The sequence below is a fragment of the Crocuta crocuta genome, unplaced genomic scaffold (genome assembly GCF_008692635.1).
Source record: "Crocuta crocuta isolate KB4526 unplaced genomic scaffold, BGI_CrCroc_1.0 scaffold96, whole genome shotgun sequence".
Taxonomy (NCBI): Eukaryota; Metazoa; Chordata; class Mammalia; order Carnivora; family Hyaenidae; genus Crocuta; species Crocuta crocuta.
The window spans coordinates 6,945,683-6,965,827 of NW_027531522.1; the positions used below are offsets into that span (position 1 = coordinate 6,945,683).

Genomic DNA, 20,145 nt, shown 5'->3' on the forward strand with positions numbered 1-20,145 from the left:
CCAGCCCATAGCCCTGCCTGACTGCTGAGCCCAGCCTGAGTTCCCACCTAATCCCAAAATGGCCTTACCTCAATGCTGAGTCAAGCCAGAGGCACATCTGGATAGGGAGCACAACTGGGGTCCTCACCCAACCAGGGTCAACTGCAGAGCCCAGCCTGCAGCCACCCAAATGCAGAGTCGCACCAGTAGTGCTACTCTGCCGGGGACACAGCCTTGACCCCGGCCAATCAGAGGTGAATGCTGAGACCAGCTAGTAGCTCCACCTGACCAAAGAGCCAACCCAACAGCCACTCAAACAGGGAAACAGCCAGTAGGCCAGTTGGAAAGCCAAACTGAGTCAGCAGGCTCACCCAATCACAGAGCTTAGCCAGAAGCACTTCCACCTCAAAGAACAGATACTAACCTCACCTAATTAGAGACCCATACAACAAGCCTCTCCTGCCCACAATTACTACCATCTGATCCATCCTAGCCCAGAAATGAGCTACTACTGGCTTAAAAGAGAATGCTGAACCTCTAAGATAGTTTATGTAAGCCTCGTGGCAACAACAAAAGAAAAACCTGTAGTAGATTAAACAAAATAAGGAGATGAGGAATCAAAACAAACCATTACATCACAAAAAGCAGACAGCAAGAAACAAAACAAAACAAAAAACAAAAACAAAAAAAAAACAGAGTAAAAGAACTACAAAACAGTCAGAAAATAATCAACACAATGGCAATAGTAAGTCCTTACCTAGCAGTACTTTACCTATCAATTACTTTATCATAGGTTGATGAAATTCTCCAGTCAAAAGACTGGGGGAGGCTGAATGGTTAAAAAGCAAAAATACTAGATCCAATAATATGCTGCCTTTGGGGAAATAGGTTCAAGAATTCCTTACACGTATGAGTTAAAAAAGCTTAGGGCAGAAAGCCGCTGCCACAGGGTGAAAGTACCAAAAGTTAGTTAGTGAGGTCTTTTTAAGGGATCACAAGTAACTTGTTACAGGAAATTTCTTTTCATCTGGTGCCAATATACTACTGTGCTGTGATCACAACTCCAAATGCCACTTGCCCCCAGACTCTTTGCTTCTCACACACACAAGTTAATGATCGCCATCTGATTCTTTTCTTTACATTCACCACGTGTGTAAGATCTTGAGTGCTTAATAAATACGGAGACAAAACCCTAGTTCGGGACTATTATCTCTTCCCAGACAATGGCCTCTCTCATATTCAATTTCGTGTCTACTCCCTTGCTGGACGAGAGAGAACTCCAGACTCATAGTCTGCGACAGCTGCCTACAAGAGATATTCACTATAGTTTTACCGGCACACATAGGCTGGGAGTGAAGGGACAGAAAAGATTCCATACAAATGGTAACCAAGAGAGAAGAGGGGCAGCTATACTTATATCAAACATACTTTAAGTTAAAAATAGTCATAAGAGACAAAGTCATAATGATAAAAGAGTTAATAATTCACCAAGAAGACCTAATGACTGTAAATATTTAGGCATCCAACATCAGAACGCCTAAATATATAAGGCAAATAATAACAAAACTGCACAGAGAAATAAACAACAATAATAGGGACTATTAGTATTAATATTCTGCGTCCAATAATAGATGGCTTACACAGATGGAAAATCAATAAGGAAAGAGCACTACAGTGTTATTTGACTATATATATGACTGTAATTAACATCTATGTTATTGACTATATATTGTTTGAGTTAACATTATATAGTGTTATTAAAATGACACTATAGACCAAACAGACATAGCAGACTTACACAAACATTCCATCCAATAGCAGCAGAATGCATGTTCTTCTCAAGTGCACACAGAACATTTTCCAGGACAGATCATAAGTTCAGCCATGAAAAAGTCTTAACAGAGTCAAGAAAATTAAAATTGTATCACATGTCTTTTCTGACCACAATGGTATGAAACAAGATAGCAAAACAGGAGGAAAGTCTGGGAATCCACAAGTATATACAAATCAAACACACACTCCTGAATAGAACAAATGAAGGATCAAAGAGGAAATCAAAAGGGAAATAAGAAAATATTGATACAAATGAAAATACAACATGCTAAAATTTATGGGATGCGTTAAAAGCAGTTCTAAGGTGAAAGTTTACAGTTAAAAACACGTACCTTAGAAAAAGAAAGATCTCAAATAAACAACCTAACTACACCTCAAGACCTCAAGGAACTTGAGCAAACTAAAGTTAAAGTTAACAGAAGAAAAAATAATTAAGATCAGAGCAAAAATAAATGAAATATAGAATAAGGAGAAAAGACCAACTAGGGGTCAGTTTTTAGTAAAACTAAACACAAAATTGACAAACTTTTCACTAGACTAACCAAGAAAAGAAGAGATAAGACTCAAATGAATAAAATTATCAATGAAAGAGGAGCCATTAAGCTGAAATTACAGAATTCCAAAATATCAAGAGACTACTACAATTACATACCAATAATCTAGATGAAAGTGATAAATTCCTAGAAATGCACAACCAACTAGGACTGAGTCAAGAAAAAATACAATATCTGAACAGCTTAATGATGAGTAAAGAGACTGAATGAGAAATCAAAAGAGATTGAATCAGTAATCAATAGCCTCCCAACACAGAAAAGCTTAGGATTGATGGTTTCACTCATGGGATTCTACCAAACACTGGTGAATTTAAAGAACTGAAGCCAATCCTTCTGAAACCCTTCCAAAAAACTGAAGAGGGGGGAATAGTCCCATATTCATTTTATGAGACCAATACTATCTTCATATTAAAGCCATATAAAGACACTAAAAGACAGTAAAACCATAGGCCAATATTCCTGATGAACATAAATCCAGAACTTCTCAACAAAATACTAACAAATCAAATTAACAGCACATTAAAAGGATTACATACTGTGATTAGGTGGGATTTATCTCTGGGATGCCAAGAAGGCTGAACATAGTCAATAAATGTGATACTCACATTAATATAATGAAGGATAAAAATCATATGATCCTCATAACAGATGAATAAAAGCATTTGACAAAATTCATTGGGAATGAATTCTGTGTCCTTCCCTCATCTCAAAAATAAATAAACATTAAAAATTTTTAATTAAAAATCAAATTTTTAAAAAATAAGAATATAAAAATTCTACTCTTTTTAAATCTTAGGAGATAATCTGCAATGTATACAAAACCTGTATATTGTTCAGTAAAGACTAATTTGTGTATAATCAAAAGCAACTCATAAACACTGAGGAAGTGAATTAGTGAATGATGGTACATTCATTTAATGGAATACTATTGGCTTATTAAAAGTACTGGTGAATAGTTGTTTACAGATTGCATATAAAATTAAAAGATTAGGAAACAGTGTGGTTGATTATTTTTATTAAATGCATATAGACACAATGATGTGGTTTATCTTCCCTACCTATATATAAACATTTCCTACAATAAAAAATGAATTTCTTCTTTTGTGGTAAAAGGAAAACATTTTTGGAGAAATAAAAAAGTTAAGAAATTCCTAATGGAGTCAGTACGTGGTCTTTAACCCAGAGTAATATCTTAGTTCATTTGTACTACCCAATAACATACAAAAATAGAGATTCCCTTCAGTTATTATTAATGACACATACAAAACCAGAGGCGCCTAGGTGGCTCAGACGGTTAAGCATCCGACTATAGCTGAGGTCATGCTCTTGCGGTTCTTGAGTTTGAGCCCCACGTCGGGCTCTGTGCTGACAGCTCAGAGCCTGGATCCTGCTTCGAATTCTGTGTCTCCCTCTCTCTTTGCCCCTCCCCTGCTTGCAGTCTGTCTCTCTCTCTCTCTCTCTCAAAAATGAAGAAACATTTAAAAAATTTAAAGGCACATGCATAACCAAGATAGACTTGAGGACTTGATAAGTTTTCTGGGCCTCACAGTGGCTGTCTCTTTCAGCAAATAACACTCTCCATTACACATTACACATCCATTCATGCGTATGTTGGTTCCATGCTTGATTAAGTGTTCTACTCTCAGGAAACACATACCTAACATAGCAAATTACGTGCCCTAACCAAGGCTACCTCTGCATCTTTCCGGACATAAAGCTCTTTGATGTTTCCTCTACATTATGTATAACAATAATCATTCTGTGCAAGAAAAAGAATAAAACTGCATTTGTTACATTTTAATGTAATCAAAGAAAAACACATTTAAAACTTACACAATTAAAATGCATTTTTAATTTCTGGATGCAACTATAACCAGGATATAAAATTATTTTATTACTAAGCAGTGATCTTTGGTAACAACATCATATACTGTATGATGAATATATTCTTAAAATTTTACCTTCTATAGCAAATATACTACCTAACCATTTTATATCTGTTATTTTAGGTATGGTTTGCAGGTAGTACTTTCAGCATAGATTTTTCTTAAATTCTGTTTTTTTAAGCCACTGTAATCAACTTTTAGAAATTACTTAATCTAGTGGGGTACCTGGGTGGCTCAGTCAGTTGAGCTATGGATGTTAGCCAGGTCATGATCATGTGGTTCGTAGGTTCGTGAGTTTGAGCCCTACATCAGGCTCTGCGCTGACAGCTCAGAGCCTGGAGCCCTCTTTGGATTCTGTGTCTCCCCCCCCCCTCTGTCCCTCCCCCACTTGCTCGCATGCACTCTCTTTCTCTCTCTCAAATAAATAAACATTAAAAATTTTTTATATAAATATTACTTACCAAGCTAAAATACACTGGAATAAAATTACAATGAAAGGACTTAATTCCCTTAGTTAACACAAATTATTAATATGTATGCAAATATGAAGAATAGGTGCTTAACTCAAGGACAGTGTAAATAGAAGCAATTTTGCTTGTGCTTTATATGTGCCCTTTATTCTCAAGTCCTGCAGCAACCCTCCCAGAAATGCTGCCTTCCACAAGGATTACAACAGTTAAGAGAAAATAATTACAGTTAATTGAGAGGTTGACTGTTTGCACTCTTATTTTTATTTCAGCAAAACTGTTGCTAAAGCCTGGTATTTAACCATTATTCTAGATTTATAAAACTGGATCTTTTAGAAATTATGTTGAGAGAGTGTTAAGGCATCTAAATTGGCCTATAAAATACTGGCTTATCTTCTTACCAGAGAAGGCTCCGAGAAAGCAATAATTCTGGTATTTAATGTCTAAGAGATTAAAGCTTTGAAAATTGTTATTGTTGCAGAGCAGAAAACATTAAAATATTTCCAGTTCCACTGAAGCTTTTATCCACATTTATATCCAGCACTTAGATCCATTATGATATGCACAGTTATGTCACAGGGACGGTTTGCATTATTTATGTGGCTTTTAGTTTATAATGAGGTTAAGTCTGCACAAATGCATAATATACACAGGAGTGTAGGTGCATTTGAAATAGTGGGGACTATAGCTCATTTCCACCTGAAAGACAATGACAGCATTATGAAGTAAAAATAAAATCTAAGGAAAAGTACTTTTGCTTGGCAAACAACACACTTAAGAAACTGTGTTCTATACCTAATCTGCATTTTTAATGAGATAGTTCACATTCAAATAGTTTCTCAACAATCTGTAAGCAAACTCTAAAGTCCAATATATTTTAAAGTATCTGTCTTTTCCATGTAGGCAAAAAGGCCTGAGAAAATGTTGGGTATCATACAATGAATGAGGCAATGTAGAGGGTGCCTTAAAATTATGTGTCATCTAGAGTGGGGGAATAAACTTTCTCACACACTGTTTCTCAATTATAATAGTTTTTTTTTACAAGACAAACACTTTGTACTGTTTTTTTTTTTTTTAATTAGTCACTAGATTTAAAGACAAATGTATCTGCTCTCCACAAAACTGGAGAAACAAAGTGAGAAAGCTGTCCTCTGTCTTCCAGCAATACCTTCCCCACTTCCTGCCACGGAGGCCTCTAGGGATGAGGTTCTAGAACCACCTAGGAATTACACTAAAATATAGATTCCCAGCTCTACTCTGTGAGATTTTGATCCAAGTATTTCAGAATCTGCATTTAAATACATTACACATAGGGGTGGCTAGGTGGCTTAGTTAAGCGTCTGGCTTCAGTTCAGGACATGATCTCACGGTTCGTGAGCTCAAGCCCTGTGTAGAGCTCTGTGCTGACAGTTCAGAGTCTGGAGCCTGTTTCAGATTCTGTGTGTCTCTCTCTGCCCCTCCCCCATTTGCACTCTGTGTGTCCCTGCCTCTCAAAAATGAATGAACATTAACAAATTTTTAAAAATAAATATATATTATATACATATATTAAATTAAATATATTAATATATAATATATAAAATAATTTTATAATTATAAAAATTATATATATGTACATATATATGTGTGTGTACACACACACACACACACATTGACAGTGTTCCCTGATCACCATTTTCCATTTTGAGAAACTTCCCTAAGGTTTCTATGAGCACAGTTAGAAATCACTAATGTAGAATAGGCATGCATATTCCCCTAGATGTCATTCCATATCAACAATGAAGTGTGAAGAACTTAATTATGCCTGAAGGGATGATTTTATACTCCTGATAAATCTTAATATTAAACCTCATTCAACCAACAGATGGGCATTTAGTCCAATAAATAGATTTGAGGGCCAATGATTCAAAATGTTGCTCTCCTTGCCTTCTAGCAGTAAAAATAAGTTGAATCAAAAGCTTTTTTTCTAGGACATAAGAACTATTATAAATTCATGGTACTTAGCTATGAACCAATTTACATATTATGATAAAATGGCAGGGGCTAAAACACTAGGCCAATTAAACTGATTCTGGAGGTCAGAACATATAAGTCAGAGATCATATAAAACTACAAATGGGCAGAGATCATTACACAACAATTCCAAGTGTACAATATCCTAAACATATTTAAATTTGAATTAGCTTCAAAGCTCAGGTGCTAACTGATCAAATATCTTAATTCAATGGTAATCAAATAACAATTTAAAAAAATTCTTAGCTGAGTAGGACTAATGTTTTTGCCAAGTTCCCTAGCAGTTCTTAGAACAAAAATGGATATATATATATATATACACTCACTTTTCTTCTGCTTTTTTTCTTTTTTCTTACATTCTTTTCTTCCCAACATTATGTTTCTTTTTCCAGAATGCTAAGAAAATAACTTTTCAACTAAATGTTTCCTATTATTGTATAGGCTAAAAGAAATGGAAATTTCACCCATCCCCAGTCTAAAAACAACATGCAAATTGCAATTGATGATTGATGATATTTACAATGAATGAATTTTACTGTATTAAGACACTGGTGTATAGATCAGAATAGTATTCATTTCTGTATGTCTTGATTTCAATCCTAGGAATAAATCCTGCTCGGTGCCCTCATTTGGGCCCTGCTGAGCAAGATGAAGAAAGAATCCACTCACCAAGTCCTTTGCCAAGGCCATGGCTGCATATTCCCAACTGGAGAAGAAGACACGTCTTTTTCTAAGTCATGTCAAAGTCTTGAACAAACTGATTGTATGGAATGGTGTCAACCATCCACAAACAAAGTGAAAATAAAGATGCAATCCCCTCCTTTTTTTTAGACCACAAAGTTCACTTCACACACTGAGGTACAAAGCTTACTGGTCCCTTAAAGCATGAAGGCAAAACTGTAGAATGTCACTTGGAACGTCACTTTATTTAGCTTTTACCATTTCATTTTCATGATGAAATATACACATTAAGATTTGACTCCACAGTGAAAACTTCCCTACATAATCCTACATGACCATGACTTTTCTAGACTTTGTACTGCTTCATTAAGTATATGAAGTGAGAGAATATGTGAAGTATAATAATGTGCTCTTTTTCTTTTGTACTTGTTTGTGAATGATTGTCACCAACCTGAGCCTGACTCAATCTTTGCCGCAAGGAAAAGTGGGATCACAGAATGTGAAGACGAAGAAAGAACTGGTACAGAGCTTTCTGATTTTCAAAATTGGTCTTGAAAACTATTTCAAACACAATGGTCTTTAAAACCTGGCTTTATATTTCTGGAGGCACACATCTGAGAGAGAAAAGCATTTCCTAAATTAGAAAAACTTCCCTTTAAATGTTAAAAAAAATAAAATTTGAAAAATAGAGCTTAGAGATTTACTATGAGCCACTGAGATATTTGATGCATAAAAACTATTTCTTAGGACATACTAAAAAAATGTCACACCTTCCCTGGCTGCAGAAGAGCCTGAAGAAGAAAGCAGAGGAAGTCTGGGGAAGTTGCAAGCTGAGGGACTGCTCCCTCCTCCCAATTCACTGTCACGTGGAGTGCACCTATTAAACATTATCTGATTACTAAATATTCTCCTTTAAAATATATTTAATTTTTTTGCTTTGCAGGCTATAATTATAACGCATAAATATTTAGAAACTTATCATCAACTAATTCATTCAACAAATAATTATGGAGGCCTTCTATATATCAGTCACTTAGACATAATGCAATAGAAAGGAAAGTCACAGACTCTGTGATTCCTCAGAGAATGTGCAGTCTATTGGGGGGTGCGGGGAGGGGAAGGACAAGCAAGTTAAAAGCAAATTATATTCCTGTGTTTATAATATGCTACCACATTTCTATGTATACCTTTCCCACACACAAGTGAGATTCTAGTCTGCCTTTTTCTTTATGGAAATACAGATTATTTTTTTATAATAATATAAAGAGAGAGAGAGAGAGAGCATGAGCAGGGGAGGGGCAGAGAGAGAGGGAGACACAGGATCCGAAGCAGCTCCAGGCTCTGAGCTGTCAGCACAGAGCCCAACGCGGGGCTCGAACCCATGACCCGTGAGATCATGACCTGAGCCAAAGTCTGATGCTTAACCGACTGAGCCACCCAGGCGCCCCTGGAAATACAGATTATTGATGCAGTGTGGTTTATTTGCAGGTGCCAGAGAAATTTTCTGAAATTATACTTTAGGCAGCATTGGCTGCTAATTCTGAAATCAGATGATGGTAAAACCGGAACCATTTTAACAAAACAAAACCCCAAAAGAGAGCTCGGAAAATCAGAATGAAAAAGTCAGCCCATAAGATGCTGTGTCTCTCCTGAGTCCCAGGTCATGTTGGCAATGATGGACTGGCAGTGAGCAGTGAACACACCATTAGTTTTCTTTGAAACAGAAGCCATAGAAGTGGGGCTTGTGAAACCCACAAAGAAGTGTGAACTGCAAAGAGATGTGAAGGCATAAAGGTTCTGAAAACATCCTCAGTAATATAAATGGGGATCCTTTTGTTGTCTTCAGTCATCCTTCTAAGAAATCACTAAAAGGAAAGATGAAGGATGGGATCTTACAGGAAGTCAGGTATGAGATATGAAGCCTTGGAAACAAAAGACCAAAATAAATGAAAATGAAGATCAAAGACGGGAAGAGGGGGGAAAGGGTTAAGGAGAAAGATAAGCTAAAAAAGGAGGAAACAGAAAAGAGATTTGGGGCATGGGTGGGGGGAAGGAATGAATAGGTAATTTTATTCTTTTTAATTAAAAAAAAAGTTTTAAGTAGGCTCCATGTCTAACATGGGGCTTGAACTCACAACCCTGAGATAAAGGATCACATGCTCTGCCCATTGAGCCAGCCGATGCCTCAGAAAAGATCATTTTGAACAATATATTAACACTGCTTTTCAACAAGTGATGATATTACAAATTATTTTTCTTATGCTTTTCTCAAGTTTCTATGACTTTTACAAGAATATTTACAGCTTTTTAAACTAAATAATTGGGGTTTTTTTTTCAATTTTACATGAAAGAGTACACTTAGCCCACTTACTCTGTAACTTAAATATTCATCTTTACAATTGCAGTGGCTTATGGTAAGGTGGCGAGTCAGGAATTTGGGAACTGCTTAACACACAGTTCCTAAGAGACATGTTCAAAATATGCAGTCACTTACCTTGTATGATCCACAGATGGCCTGTGATTCTCTTCCCCATGATGAATGCTTGTTCCACTGCCAAGTCCCCACCTGAATGTGTTTGAATCTTTAATTAGATTTTGTGAGATTGGCTGGTACCATTCACACAGGCTTCTTTCCTCAAAGCTGCACATTTTCATGGCTTGAATTGAAAAAAAACGAAGATGAGCTAATCACAATAAATGTGTCAATAAACGGCAATTTCTACTATATCAAGCACTTTCTTACTGTTGGCTTCCTTTTTTATTATTATTTTCTTTTAAGCATAATTAGAATAATTAGGCAAATGATTTGTATCATTACTAGAAGAGTTTGAAGGAAATCTGCATGTACTACATTCAAATACCTATAGTAGCTATAACATGGGAATAAATGCATATACTAAAGAATTTGCTCTGATATGGGGGTGAGATTTCAATTAGGGCCTAAAGCTGCAATCTAAACATCGGTAGTTTCTTCGCATATAACACCTCCATTGATTATATGACCCAAGTTCTGGTAAGTCTGTTCTTTTACCACAGTATTATTACAAAGCTAAATTTGATTTCAGACTCTCAAGGAATTAGTCCAAATTCCAAACTACTAGTGTTCAAAAAGCAATAATATTTATAATAACTTTTATACTGGACCTCTTTCTTTGAAAGTTTTCAATATTCTTGTAATGACTGTATTCTAATATCACATGAAATTACAAGTCCAGTGATTTACATAGGTTGTGTGTGAAAATGCCTTCTTCCTCTCTCTCTCTGAACATGTTCATGTGTCTTTCAGTTGGTCTTAAATTCTCCACTGTTCTTGTGTATACCACAGAGGATCGTTGTACACACCCCCACTTTTAAATGGCATAAGCACTGCTGTCAAATCATTACCATCACTGAGTTAATGATTTATTGTAAAGTGTGAGAAGGAAACACTCCATCAAAAAAAAGTGATTTTAATTGTGACATTCAGGTGTTTATTTAGATTATTCAATCTCTGATGTTAATATTGATCATATAATTATATTTACCTTGTAAAGAGATTTAAAATACAGTAGAATTTTGTTTTCCATATCATTAAAAAAGAAGAGAATCATTTCTTTTCAATGAGAAGGCATAAAGTTTTAGTCAAGCAAGATGAATGAGCTCAAAGATTTGTTGTAAGATACTGTACCCAGAGTCAACAATAATGCATTGTACACATAACAATTTGTTAAGAGGGTGGATCTCATGTTGTGTTCTTTACACACAACAAAAAACATTAGAAAATGTAAGACCATAGTTAACAGGCAGATTTTTTGTTATAGTTCATCTTACAAAAAGACGGAGGAGGCAAGATCATGTAATTTGTTCAGAATTTAATAATTCAGTTCACAGGCATTTAAAACAAATAAATAACACCATGATTTTAAAATAATAATTTAATAGGATACCTCCAGTCAGGACATTTCAAGAACTTTATCAAAACTCCCTGCCCCATCATAAATGACATGACTAAAATTGCAAAGTTGGACTAAGAAGAAAGTCAGTATTCACTAAAGATATTCATTTAATGTAATTAACTAGAATCTGTGTCAATTTCTAGAAATGCCACAACTTACATACCTACATAAGAAGATTTAATGTCCCCATGAGGAAGTGTGCATAGCACAAAATCTTCCATGACATTATCTTCCATCTGCAATGCACAGCCTATATGCCCAGCCAACTTGAGTTAATTACTATCTCCTCTTATCTGCGGACTGAGTTGGCTTCGATCTTATGAGTTTGAGGGTCTAGATTAATTTATTGCATATTTGCACATTAAAAAGATTTCTCTTTTTAAATTACATATGAACCTTATTTGACTTTTTACGTTTTAAAATTTCTTGACAATGCTGACAGAAGACAAATTAGAGTTTCAGCTATAGTCTGTATTTTCCTCATGGTATGAACCCTTAATATCAAGATACTTGAGAAATATTACAGTGCAGTAAATTCATATACTATCCAATAAATAGTAGGGAAGGGGAAAAATGGAAAAGTGTTCACCCCTTTTGATCTTGTGCTCTGCCCATTCAAACACAGATTAATTTTTCTCCTCTGAGACTGTGCCTTTGGCTGAGAAGTTCACTCTTAAATTACAAATTTGCCAGGGTGCCTGGGTGGCTCAGTCGGTCAAGCATCCGACTTTGGCTCAGGTCATGATCTCACAGTTCATGGGTTTGAGTCCCATGTCAGGCTCTGTGTTGACAGCTCTCTCAGAGCCTGGAGCCTGCTTCAGATTCTGTATCTCCCTCTCTCTCTCTGACCTTCCCTGACTCTCTCTCTCTTTCTCTCTCTCTCAGAAATAAATAAAACACCAAAAAATCTTTTTAATCACAAATTTGCCTTAAAAGCCATGGACTGGCAGATGCCAATAAATGAAAACCATTGTTCAGTGGGACCCAGGTGCTGAAGCGCTCGATTGTACTGGTCCATATGAATACTACATATTTAACATAGTATTCATTTTATATTTTGGCAATGGCAAACTTGAACAAATTCATCTAATTTAAGGGTTTTATAATACTCTTGAACATTCCCATCTCATGACTGTGAGGAGGAGAATAGAGACAAACAGGGATGGATAGAAAAGAACAAGTAAACTGTAGTCCTGGAGTCAAGTAACAGCCATGAAACAAGTGTTTTAAATCCAAAAGTTCAATTTCAAAACACTTCCCTCTTGTGGAGCAGCACAGAAGGATACATACTGATTCTTCTACTATATTTTCTATACAAAGAGCTTTTATATTAAAACCTCCTCTAAGCCAGGTTGAAAATTTCTAACTAGGACACGAGGCCATGCTATGTAGAGATTATACTAGTATTGTCTGTTTTACGGCTATATTTAATACAAACTAGTAATTCACCTACCGCACAATGATTCATCTGATTGGTCAGGGCAGTCATATCTAAAATCACATTTCTGGATTTTTTCAACACAGCGACCACTCGACCTGCAAACAAATTCATCGTCTGTACAGTTGTGTGGAGGTAATGTTACTGGGGCTGACGCTTCTGGTGGAGTTGGGAGGTCCACTGGCAAATTACCTTGATAAGAGATAAAATACAGGCATCATTTAGCAGGTTCTTCCCTTAAGACCTTACACAGTAAGCTTTTCTATGTATGTTTCCCATTCAGTATTCTGAAGAATAGTTGGTGTCCTTTGGTGATATGCTGAACTTCATGTAAGCATGTAAGTCGGGAGTTCTAGGTCTTAGCAACAGCAAATAATTGAATACAAATAGATGAAGGCGCAGATAGCAATTACTGAAAAACTACTCAAAACTTGCTGAATAAATGGAAGGCTCAAGGACAGGGCTAGGATCGCTGGGGACCGAGGGAGTCTCAGATGCTGGCCTTAGGAACCAGAATCAAGGCCTGGATAAACCGTCTAGTGCACTGGGTAAATGAACTTTGTTTTTCCACTGCTACAATCAATCCAGCATTTCCTCGCCTTGTTTCAAATGCCTTCATATACTAAAGATTCAAAGTTGCAAGGGATACCCAAACCAGAAGTATTCACCTGGTATTACCATTAAGATAATAATTTATGACATTCCAGAGCCTAGAAGAAATTTATAGAAGTTAATTTATATGGTAAGTAAGTCAATTAACATTTATTAACAACACCCCATGTCACAGACATGGTAGGTATAATGCACTGAGAGCCAAATACGCCATCATTTCTGTAAAATAGTTTTCTGAGTAGGGGATAAGGCACTCGGGCAAATCGTTCATCATTATGGTTCCATGGGACACATTTATGATAAAGATTATAACACTGTGGGGGCAAAAGTAACAGCTATCCTTTTACTCCCGCATTCACAGCACATTCACAGACCGCAGTACATGGTGGGCATGCTATCATTGTGAAATGAATTAATAGACAGGCGGAAAGATGGATGGATAGATGACAGAGTAAATGGATAGATGGACAAATGGAAGACTGTACAGTGTATTCAGAACACATGAAAAGCACACATCAGATGGCAGGAGGGAAGACTTCCAGAAAAGCAATGCTTACAAGTTCTTAGCTTTAAAGCATGATGAGTTACTGCCAAGATGAAAAAAGGTACAAGATCTTTTTGGATGATGAGAGATTTGTGTGAAGGCAGAAAAATACATTGGCGTGTTGTTTTTCTGTTTCGCAAAACTGAGAGTTTGGCACAGAGAACATCTCGTGATGGAGTCAGAATGCAAGATAAAGTTACGATGTGGAACTAGACAGCAGACAATTACCACATCATAAAGAGCTAAGTGGGACCCATTCAGGGTTTGAAATAAATACAAAAACTGGTGGAAAAATGCCAAGGTATACAATTTCCACTTTAAGACATATTTTTCTGGCATTAGTGTGAAGAATGACTTGCATGTGGTTCTGACATGGAGAAGAGCTAATCTTTTAACTGATAAACCAAAGCAGAGGGTACGGAGAAAAGAGCAGAGACCTGAGCAATATCAAACATCCGGTACCCAGAGGGCTGGGGGTTCAGGAGCTACTGGGAATCTGAGGAAAGTCCAAAAAGTAGTACTTTATTTCTTAGCTCAAGTTTTGAAGTAATTAAGAGAAGGTAAGACTGAAGCAGATGGCAGATGGGTCAAAATACCAACTTCTCGTGAAGTTGATCATGCAAAAATGACCTCTACCTAAAGACAAGTAGTCTTTTAAAGTGTAAAACTCAGAAAGAAAGAGCCTAAGTCATAACCTTTTCTGGAAACTTTCAGCTCTTCCTGTATGGAAGCCTACCATTAAGAACTGCGGCAAGAAGGGAAGTAGATCTCACGCTTCCTTCAGCTAACTACCTCCGGAAAGAAAAGAGGCAGCTAGGGGAACAGGTATGCATCCTCAGGCCTTCCTTGCAAACTCAGCAGTCCACTGTTGTTTTTCCACAGCTCACATTAGGGTTCGCTCTTGGGGTTTTGTTTTACCTTTTCCTTCCTCTCATCTATCCCGTATTTTCTTCTTAATTGCAACAGTCACATTATGTCTCCTGTTCTGTTTTTCCATACTTGGTTCCTCTCATCTGGGGATTTCTCTTCTTTAAGTTCAACTTAACATTTAAATAAATGTGTGTTACATTTGACAGCTCTCAGTATATGTAGTGTTGTGTTCAGATCACCTGGTCTGCCACAGTATTAAAACCAGTTGTCATGTCTGCATCCTTAGGCATGATTCCAATTTAAATGAGGAAATAGTTTCCCTTAAGGAGAAGTCACGAACATGAGTGGATGTCTTAGAAAAAGAAGGTTAATGAACCAATGCTCAGGAAAAACAGAGATAACTCATTCAGTCAATCAGAAGCCAGGAATGGCAGGTAAAAGGACCAGTACTGTAAAAAGGAAATTCGAAGATCCTGAAATTCTTTATCCTGTCCTCATTACTCCTTGTTATTCTGCCAGAATTACTACGTCTTAAAAACCAAATAAGTCCAGTATGTTTGTATTTAAGAATAATAGAGAAAAGTGTCTCTTACTCCTAAGCCAAACTCTGGAAATGGTGGTATTGTAACTATGCAGTTTGGCTGATTCCTGGGTGTCTGACATGCAGAAGTAGAACAGAGGCCTGAAACATGGTTAGGCAAAGACACGGTTTGGAAACTGAGGCAGGCAAAGGACTGCAAGGTTTCTGACACATTCTCTGGCCTGAGAAGATGGCCCAGACTTTAATCTAAAGACCATGAAAGTCAATTTGTTTTACTTCGCAATGACTTCAAGCAGTATTTCCCAAAGTATCATACTCTAACTCAGGGGATACTAGAAATCACTTGACGTAGTATATGGATAAGTTTTATTATTTTTTAAAAATGAATGTTGAGGGGCACCTGGGTGGCTCAGCCAGTTGGGTGTCCGACTTCAGCTCAGGTCAAGATCTCTTGGTTTGTGGGTTCGAGCCCCACATCGGGCTCTGTGCTGACAGCCAGCTCAGAGCCTGGAGCCTGCTTCAGATTCTGTGTCCCCCTCTCTGACCCTCCCCTGCTCACGCTGTCTCTTTCTGTGTCTCAAAAATAAATAAAAACATTAAAAAAAATTTAAAATGAATGTTGAACTATAGTGAAATATATCTAGAACAATAAGCCTGTCTTAGTCACTGTGGGTGGCTGTAACAAAATACCATAGACTGGGTGGCTTAAACAACAGTCTATTATTTGTCGGAGTTATGGAGGCTGAAAGTTCAAGATCAGGGTGACAGCATGGTTAGATTCTCGGATTCTGGGTATGTCCTCTCATGGCTTCCTTCATATACTCATGCAGTGAGAGATGTCTATTGTCTTTTCCTCTTCTAATAAGAGCACTAATCCCATCATGAGGGCAGCACTTTTCATGACTGACTCCAGCCCTAATTACCCCTAAAAGGTCCCACCTGCAGATACCACCACATTGGGTGTGAGGGCTTCATCATATGAATATTGGGAGGATACAAACTTTCATTCCATTGCAAAACTTATGACGGTTACTTTGAACCTATAATTGCTTAAAAGGCTAGAGATGATGGCAATGATAAAGTGTCTTTAAACAAAATACCACAAAAAGCGTTGCATATCAAACAAAATTGCAAAGGTGAAATGTAAATGACTGACATTTACACTAAGCAGCAGAGATTAGTTTGGTTGGAGCTGATCTTCTTCCACATCCCTAAGCCGCAGGGAAACCCACTCACCCACGCACCTGTCCCCGTAAGTAGATGATTCAGGCTCCAAAGCGTTCTAAGTTCCTGCTCTGTGAATTTTTGTAGCAAATATACTTCATGCTACCCTAATATAATCTTTCTTTACTTTTTTAAAAAATGTCTATTTATTTTGAGAAAGAGACAAAGCATGAGCGGGGAGAAGAGGGAGGGAGACAGAGAATCCAAAGCAGGCTCCCGGCTCTGACCTGTAAGCACAGAGCCTGTTGTGAGGCTCGAACTCACGAACCTTGAGGTCCTGACCTGAGCCGAAGTCGGATGCTTCACCAACTGAGCCACCCAGGCGCCCCATAATCTTTCTGATAGAACAGATTTTCCATTTATTTTATATGAAACTCCACTCCCTACAGCCTTTCCCACATTGGTAATTAAGAGAATACAACCAGTACTTTAACACCTCTAGTCCTTGATAAATTATTATATACCATAACTGTGTGAATTACCGGACTAATATGTCTAGTTGTTCATCTATCTCCAGGAAACAATATCTGTTTTTCCTGCGACTTCTGATGTTAAGAGATGTATTTAATTTAAAAAATCTAAAAGTCTTCTGGAGGTTTAAACCATATCAATCTTCAGAAAATTGAAAAATCTGAAATATCTCCAGGGTAAAAGCCTTTCTTTTGCACTGAATACAATAACAGAGTTCTACCCACAAGGTGAAACAACTACATTCAGCATAAATGTACTGAATGTCTGTGTAAGGTCTCCTTTCTAGGAGAGTAGGCTTTGCTAGAAGTGAGCTACTCTTTGATTATTATTTAAAACAACTATGTGGTACAGCTGTTTGCCACGTACTACGCAGGAGTCCTTTTTCTCATCTCCAACAACAAATCAGTTCTTTTGAAACATTTTTGCTTTAACTCATGCAATATTTTCTAGGTGGTACAAAGTATTTTCCATCTTTACAGACACTATATTGTGTATCAAAGTGACTACAAAGGCTAGTCACTGAACTATTTTCAAGCTAAAATTTAAGTATTTTAACAGCCTTGTCCATTTTTGGTATTTAGCATTTCTTTCAAATAAAAGATGATGAAATTGTACATTTTTAACTTTAAAATAGGTTAAGTCACTTAGTTGTCCAATTTTATTTTCTAGAAACACAATAAAACTAAGTTGAATGGACCACAGGCTTTAGCCAAATTTTTTCCTATATATTTTCTATATATTTCTATATAGAAATTGCTATATATTGAATATTGCTAATATTCCTATATACTTCCTATATTTTGCCAGACTGCACTACACATGCCAAAAGCAGAATATGATTGAGACTGCAATCCTGAATCTCAAATTTCTTTATTTTACCTTGAAGTCTTTATTAAACTGTAAACATCTCCAATAATTTGTATTTTTTGCAGTGCATTAGATTGTATTTCCTTCAGAAAAATATGGTAGAAAGACCTTAAAACAAAGTGCTTTTATTGAATGTATTATTCTGAGGCAAATCTAAGAAACACATCAAACAGCTTAATATTAAAAGGTAAAAAGCTACAGGTGAGATCTTAAAACTGAAGGCAAAAGTACCCATCATTTTCCCCTTGCCTTTTCATTCCCTCTGAAACAAACATTACTGTTTGCAGAAAGAAGGGAGGCTTCAACATGCACTTTTATACAAAGCTGGTGACATTGAGGTTACCGAGGAGGGATGCCAAGAATTCAATCAAATCAATCAGTTTAACAATGAAAACAGGGGCGCCGAGGTGGCTCAGTCGGTTAAGTGTCTGACTCCGGCTCAGGTCATGATCATACGGTTTCTGGGTTTGAACCCCGCGTCGGGCTCTGTGCTGACAGCTCAGAGCCTGGAGCCTGTTTCGGATTCTGTATCTCCCTCTCTCTCTGCCCCTCCCCTGCTCGTGCTCTGTCTCTGTCTCAAAAATTAATTAATTAATTAATTAATTAATTTAAAAAAACCAACAACAACGAAAACAACCAAAACCATTCAGTAGGTGGAAGAGGACATGAGGAAAATTGTGCCGAAGCACTCACTCTATAGTCACCATACCTGCTCGGTTTTAAGTCATCATCAGTTGCAAGATAAGCCGCTGACTTAGTAACAAGCTTCCTGAGAGAAACAGAACACTAATATCTTGGGATGCCAATATTCATTCTAATAACTGATATTTGTAGCAAGTCATAATTCTGATAATGCAGAATTGTGAATTTTTAAAACAGGATGGATGAAAAGTGCTTAGACAGTGTTTTTCCCAGTTTGTAAACGGTACGTTGTGATGCCATGTAGTTATGACTTTAATTTTTACAAATAACCCAACTATCTCACAAATCATCCTTGAGGCAAGATAGAAAACTGTCATATGTGTTCTGCTGAAGGCAATATCATTCTTGCTTTTCTAATTGGAAACAATTAGACTGGAAAACAGATAATTCCTTTGGGATACTTATTAAAACATTTTTTTAAATGTTTATTTATTTTTGAGAGAGAGACAGAGTATAAGCAGGGGAGGGGCTGAGAGAGGGAGACAGAGAATCCGAAGCAGGCTCTAGGCTCTGAGCTGGTAGCACAGGGCCTGACGCGGGGCTCGAACTCACGAATGGGGAGACCATGACCTGAGCTCAAGTCGGCCACTTAACCAACTGAGCCACCCAGGCACCCCAGGATACTTATTTTTAAATCTTAATGTTGTCTGGAAACAATTCTTACTTAAGATATACTCTGATGGTCTGATTCAAAGTGAGGGGATTTAACTTTGCCATCATTCTCCATTATTATCTACTCTGGGAATGAGCAACATCATCATACACTAATGCAAAAAAAATCATAGGATTGTATTGCATGGCTAAGTTTGTCTACTTTCCCTAGAAATGTAATTAATCTTGCCTCAAAAGTCTTCTCTCCAGTATCCTCCTGGATTAGTTTTAAAACAAGAATCTAGATTCATCAAAGTAATGAAACAAAGAAGGAACAATCCATAATAGAGAATGGATTTGAAAATTAAGTTAGAAACAACGAGAAGTTAGAAATGAGAAAGAGTTGACCTGGAAAAGCAAATAACTGATGTTCTGGGGAAAGCAAAAGGAAACTAAGTTTATAGCATATATACTTTGGGGGTAGGGGGTAAAATTAATAAAAGTTTGCAGTTAAAAAGCTTACCATTCAAGTCAAGACTGCTCTGAACCAAGGTAACAAGGGGAAAAAAATAGAAGAGATGTGAAAAACATTTTGGAGATGGGTCAGCAGGATTTATAAGTGAGCAATTTTAAAGAAAAGTCAAAGGATGCTGTGGAATTTGAATCCTGGGTTGCTACAGAATACTAATGTCATTAGAAGGAACAAAGAAGGAATGAGGGAAAGAGAGGCTGATTTTGAGGGAATACGTAAAAATGAAGTAAGTGACTTCTTAGGGTCACTTTAAGTATAAAATAAAAGTTATAGGGAATGTGCCATACCACACATCAGGTCAGTATTTTGCATTTGTGTGGGTGTGATTTAAGTGTTTGCTTTATTTTGTACTGAAAACAGAGACACCTGGGTGGCTCAGTCAGTTAAGCAGCTGACTTCAGCTCA

At 36.9% G+C, this 20,145-nt stretch overlaps 1 protein-coding gene across 1 annotated transcript in view; it reads right to left on the minus strand.

The window, feature by feature from the left end:
* MALRD1 (MAM and LDL receptor class A domain containing 1) overlaps positions 1–20,145 on the minus strand; it is a 757,419-nt gene that overhangs the window by 503,777 nt on the left and 233,497 nt on the right. The window contains exons 21-22 of the mRNA XM_077772480.1: positions 12,802–12,978; positions 9,908–10,070 (exon numbers count right to left, since the gene is read on the minus strand). Of these exons, the coding sequence (XP_077628606.1) occupies positions 9,908–10,070; positions 12,802–12,978 (340 nt within the window). The remainder of the gene's footprint in view (positions 1–9,907; positions 10,071–12,801; positions 12,979–20,145) is intronic.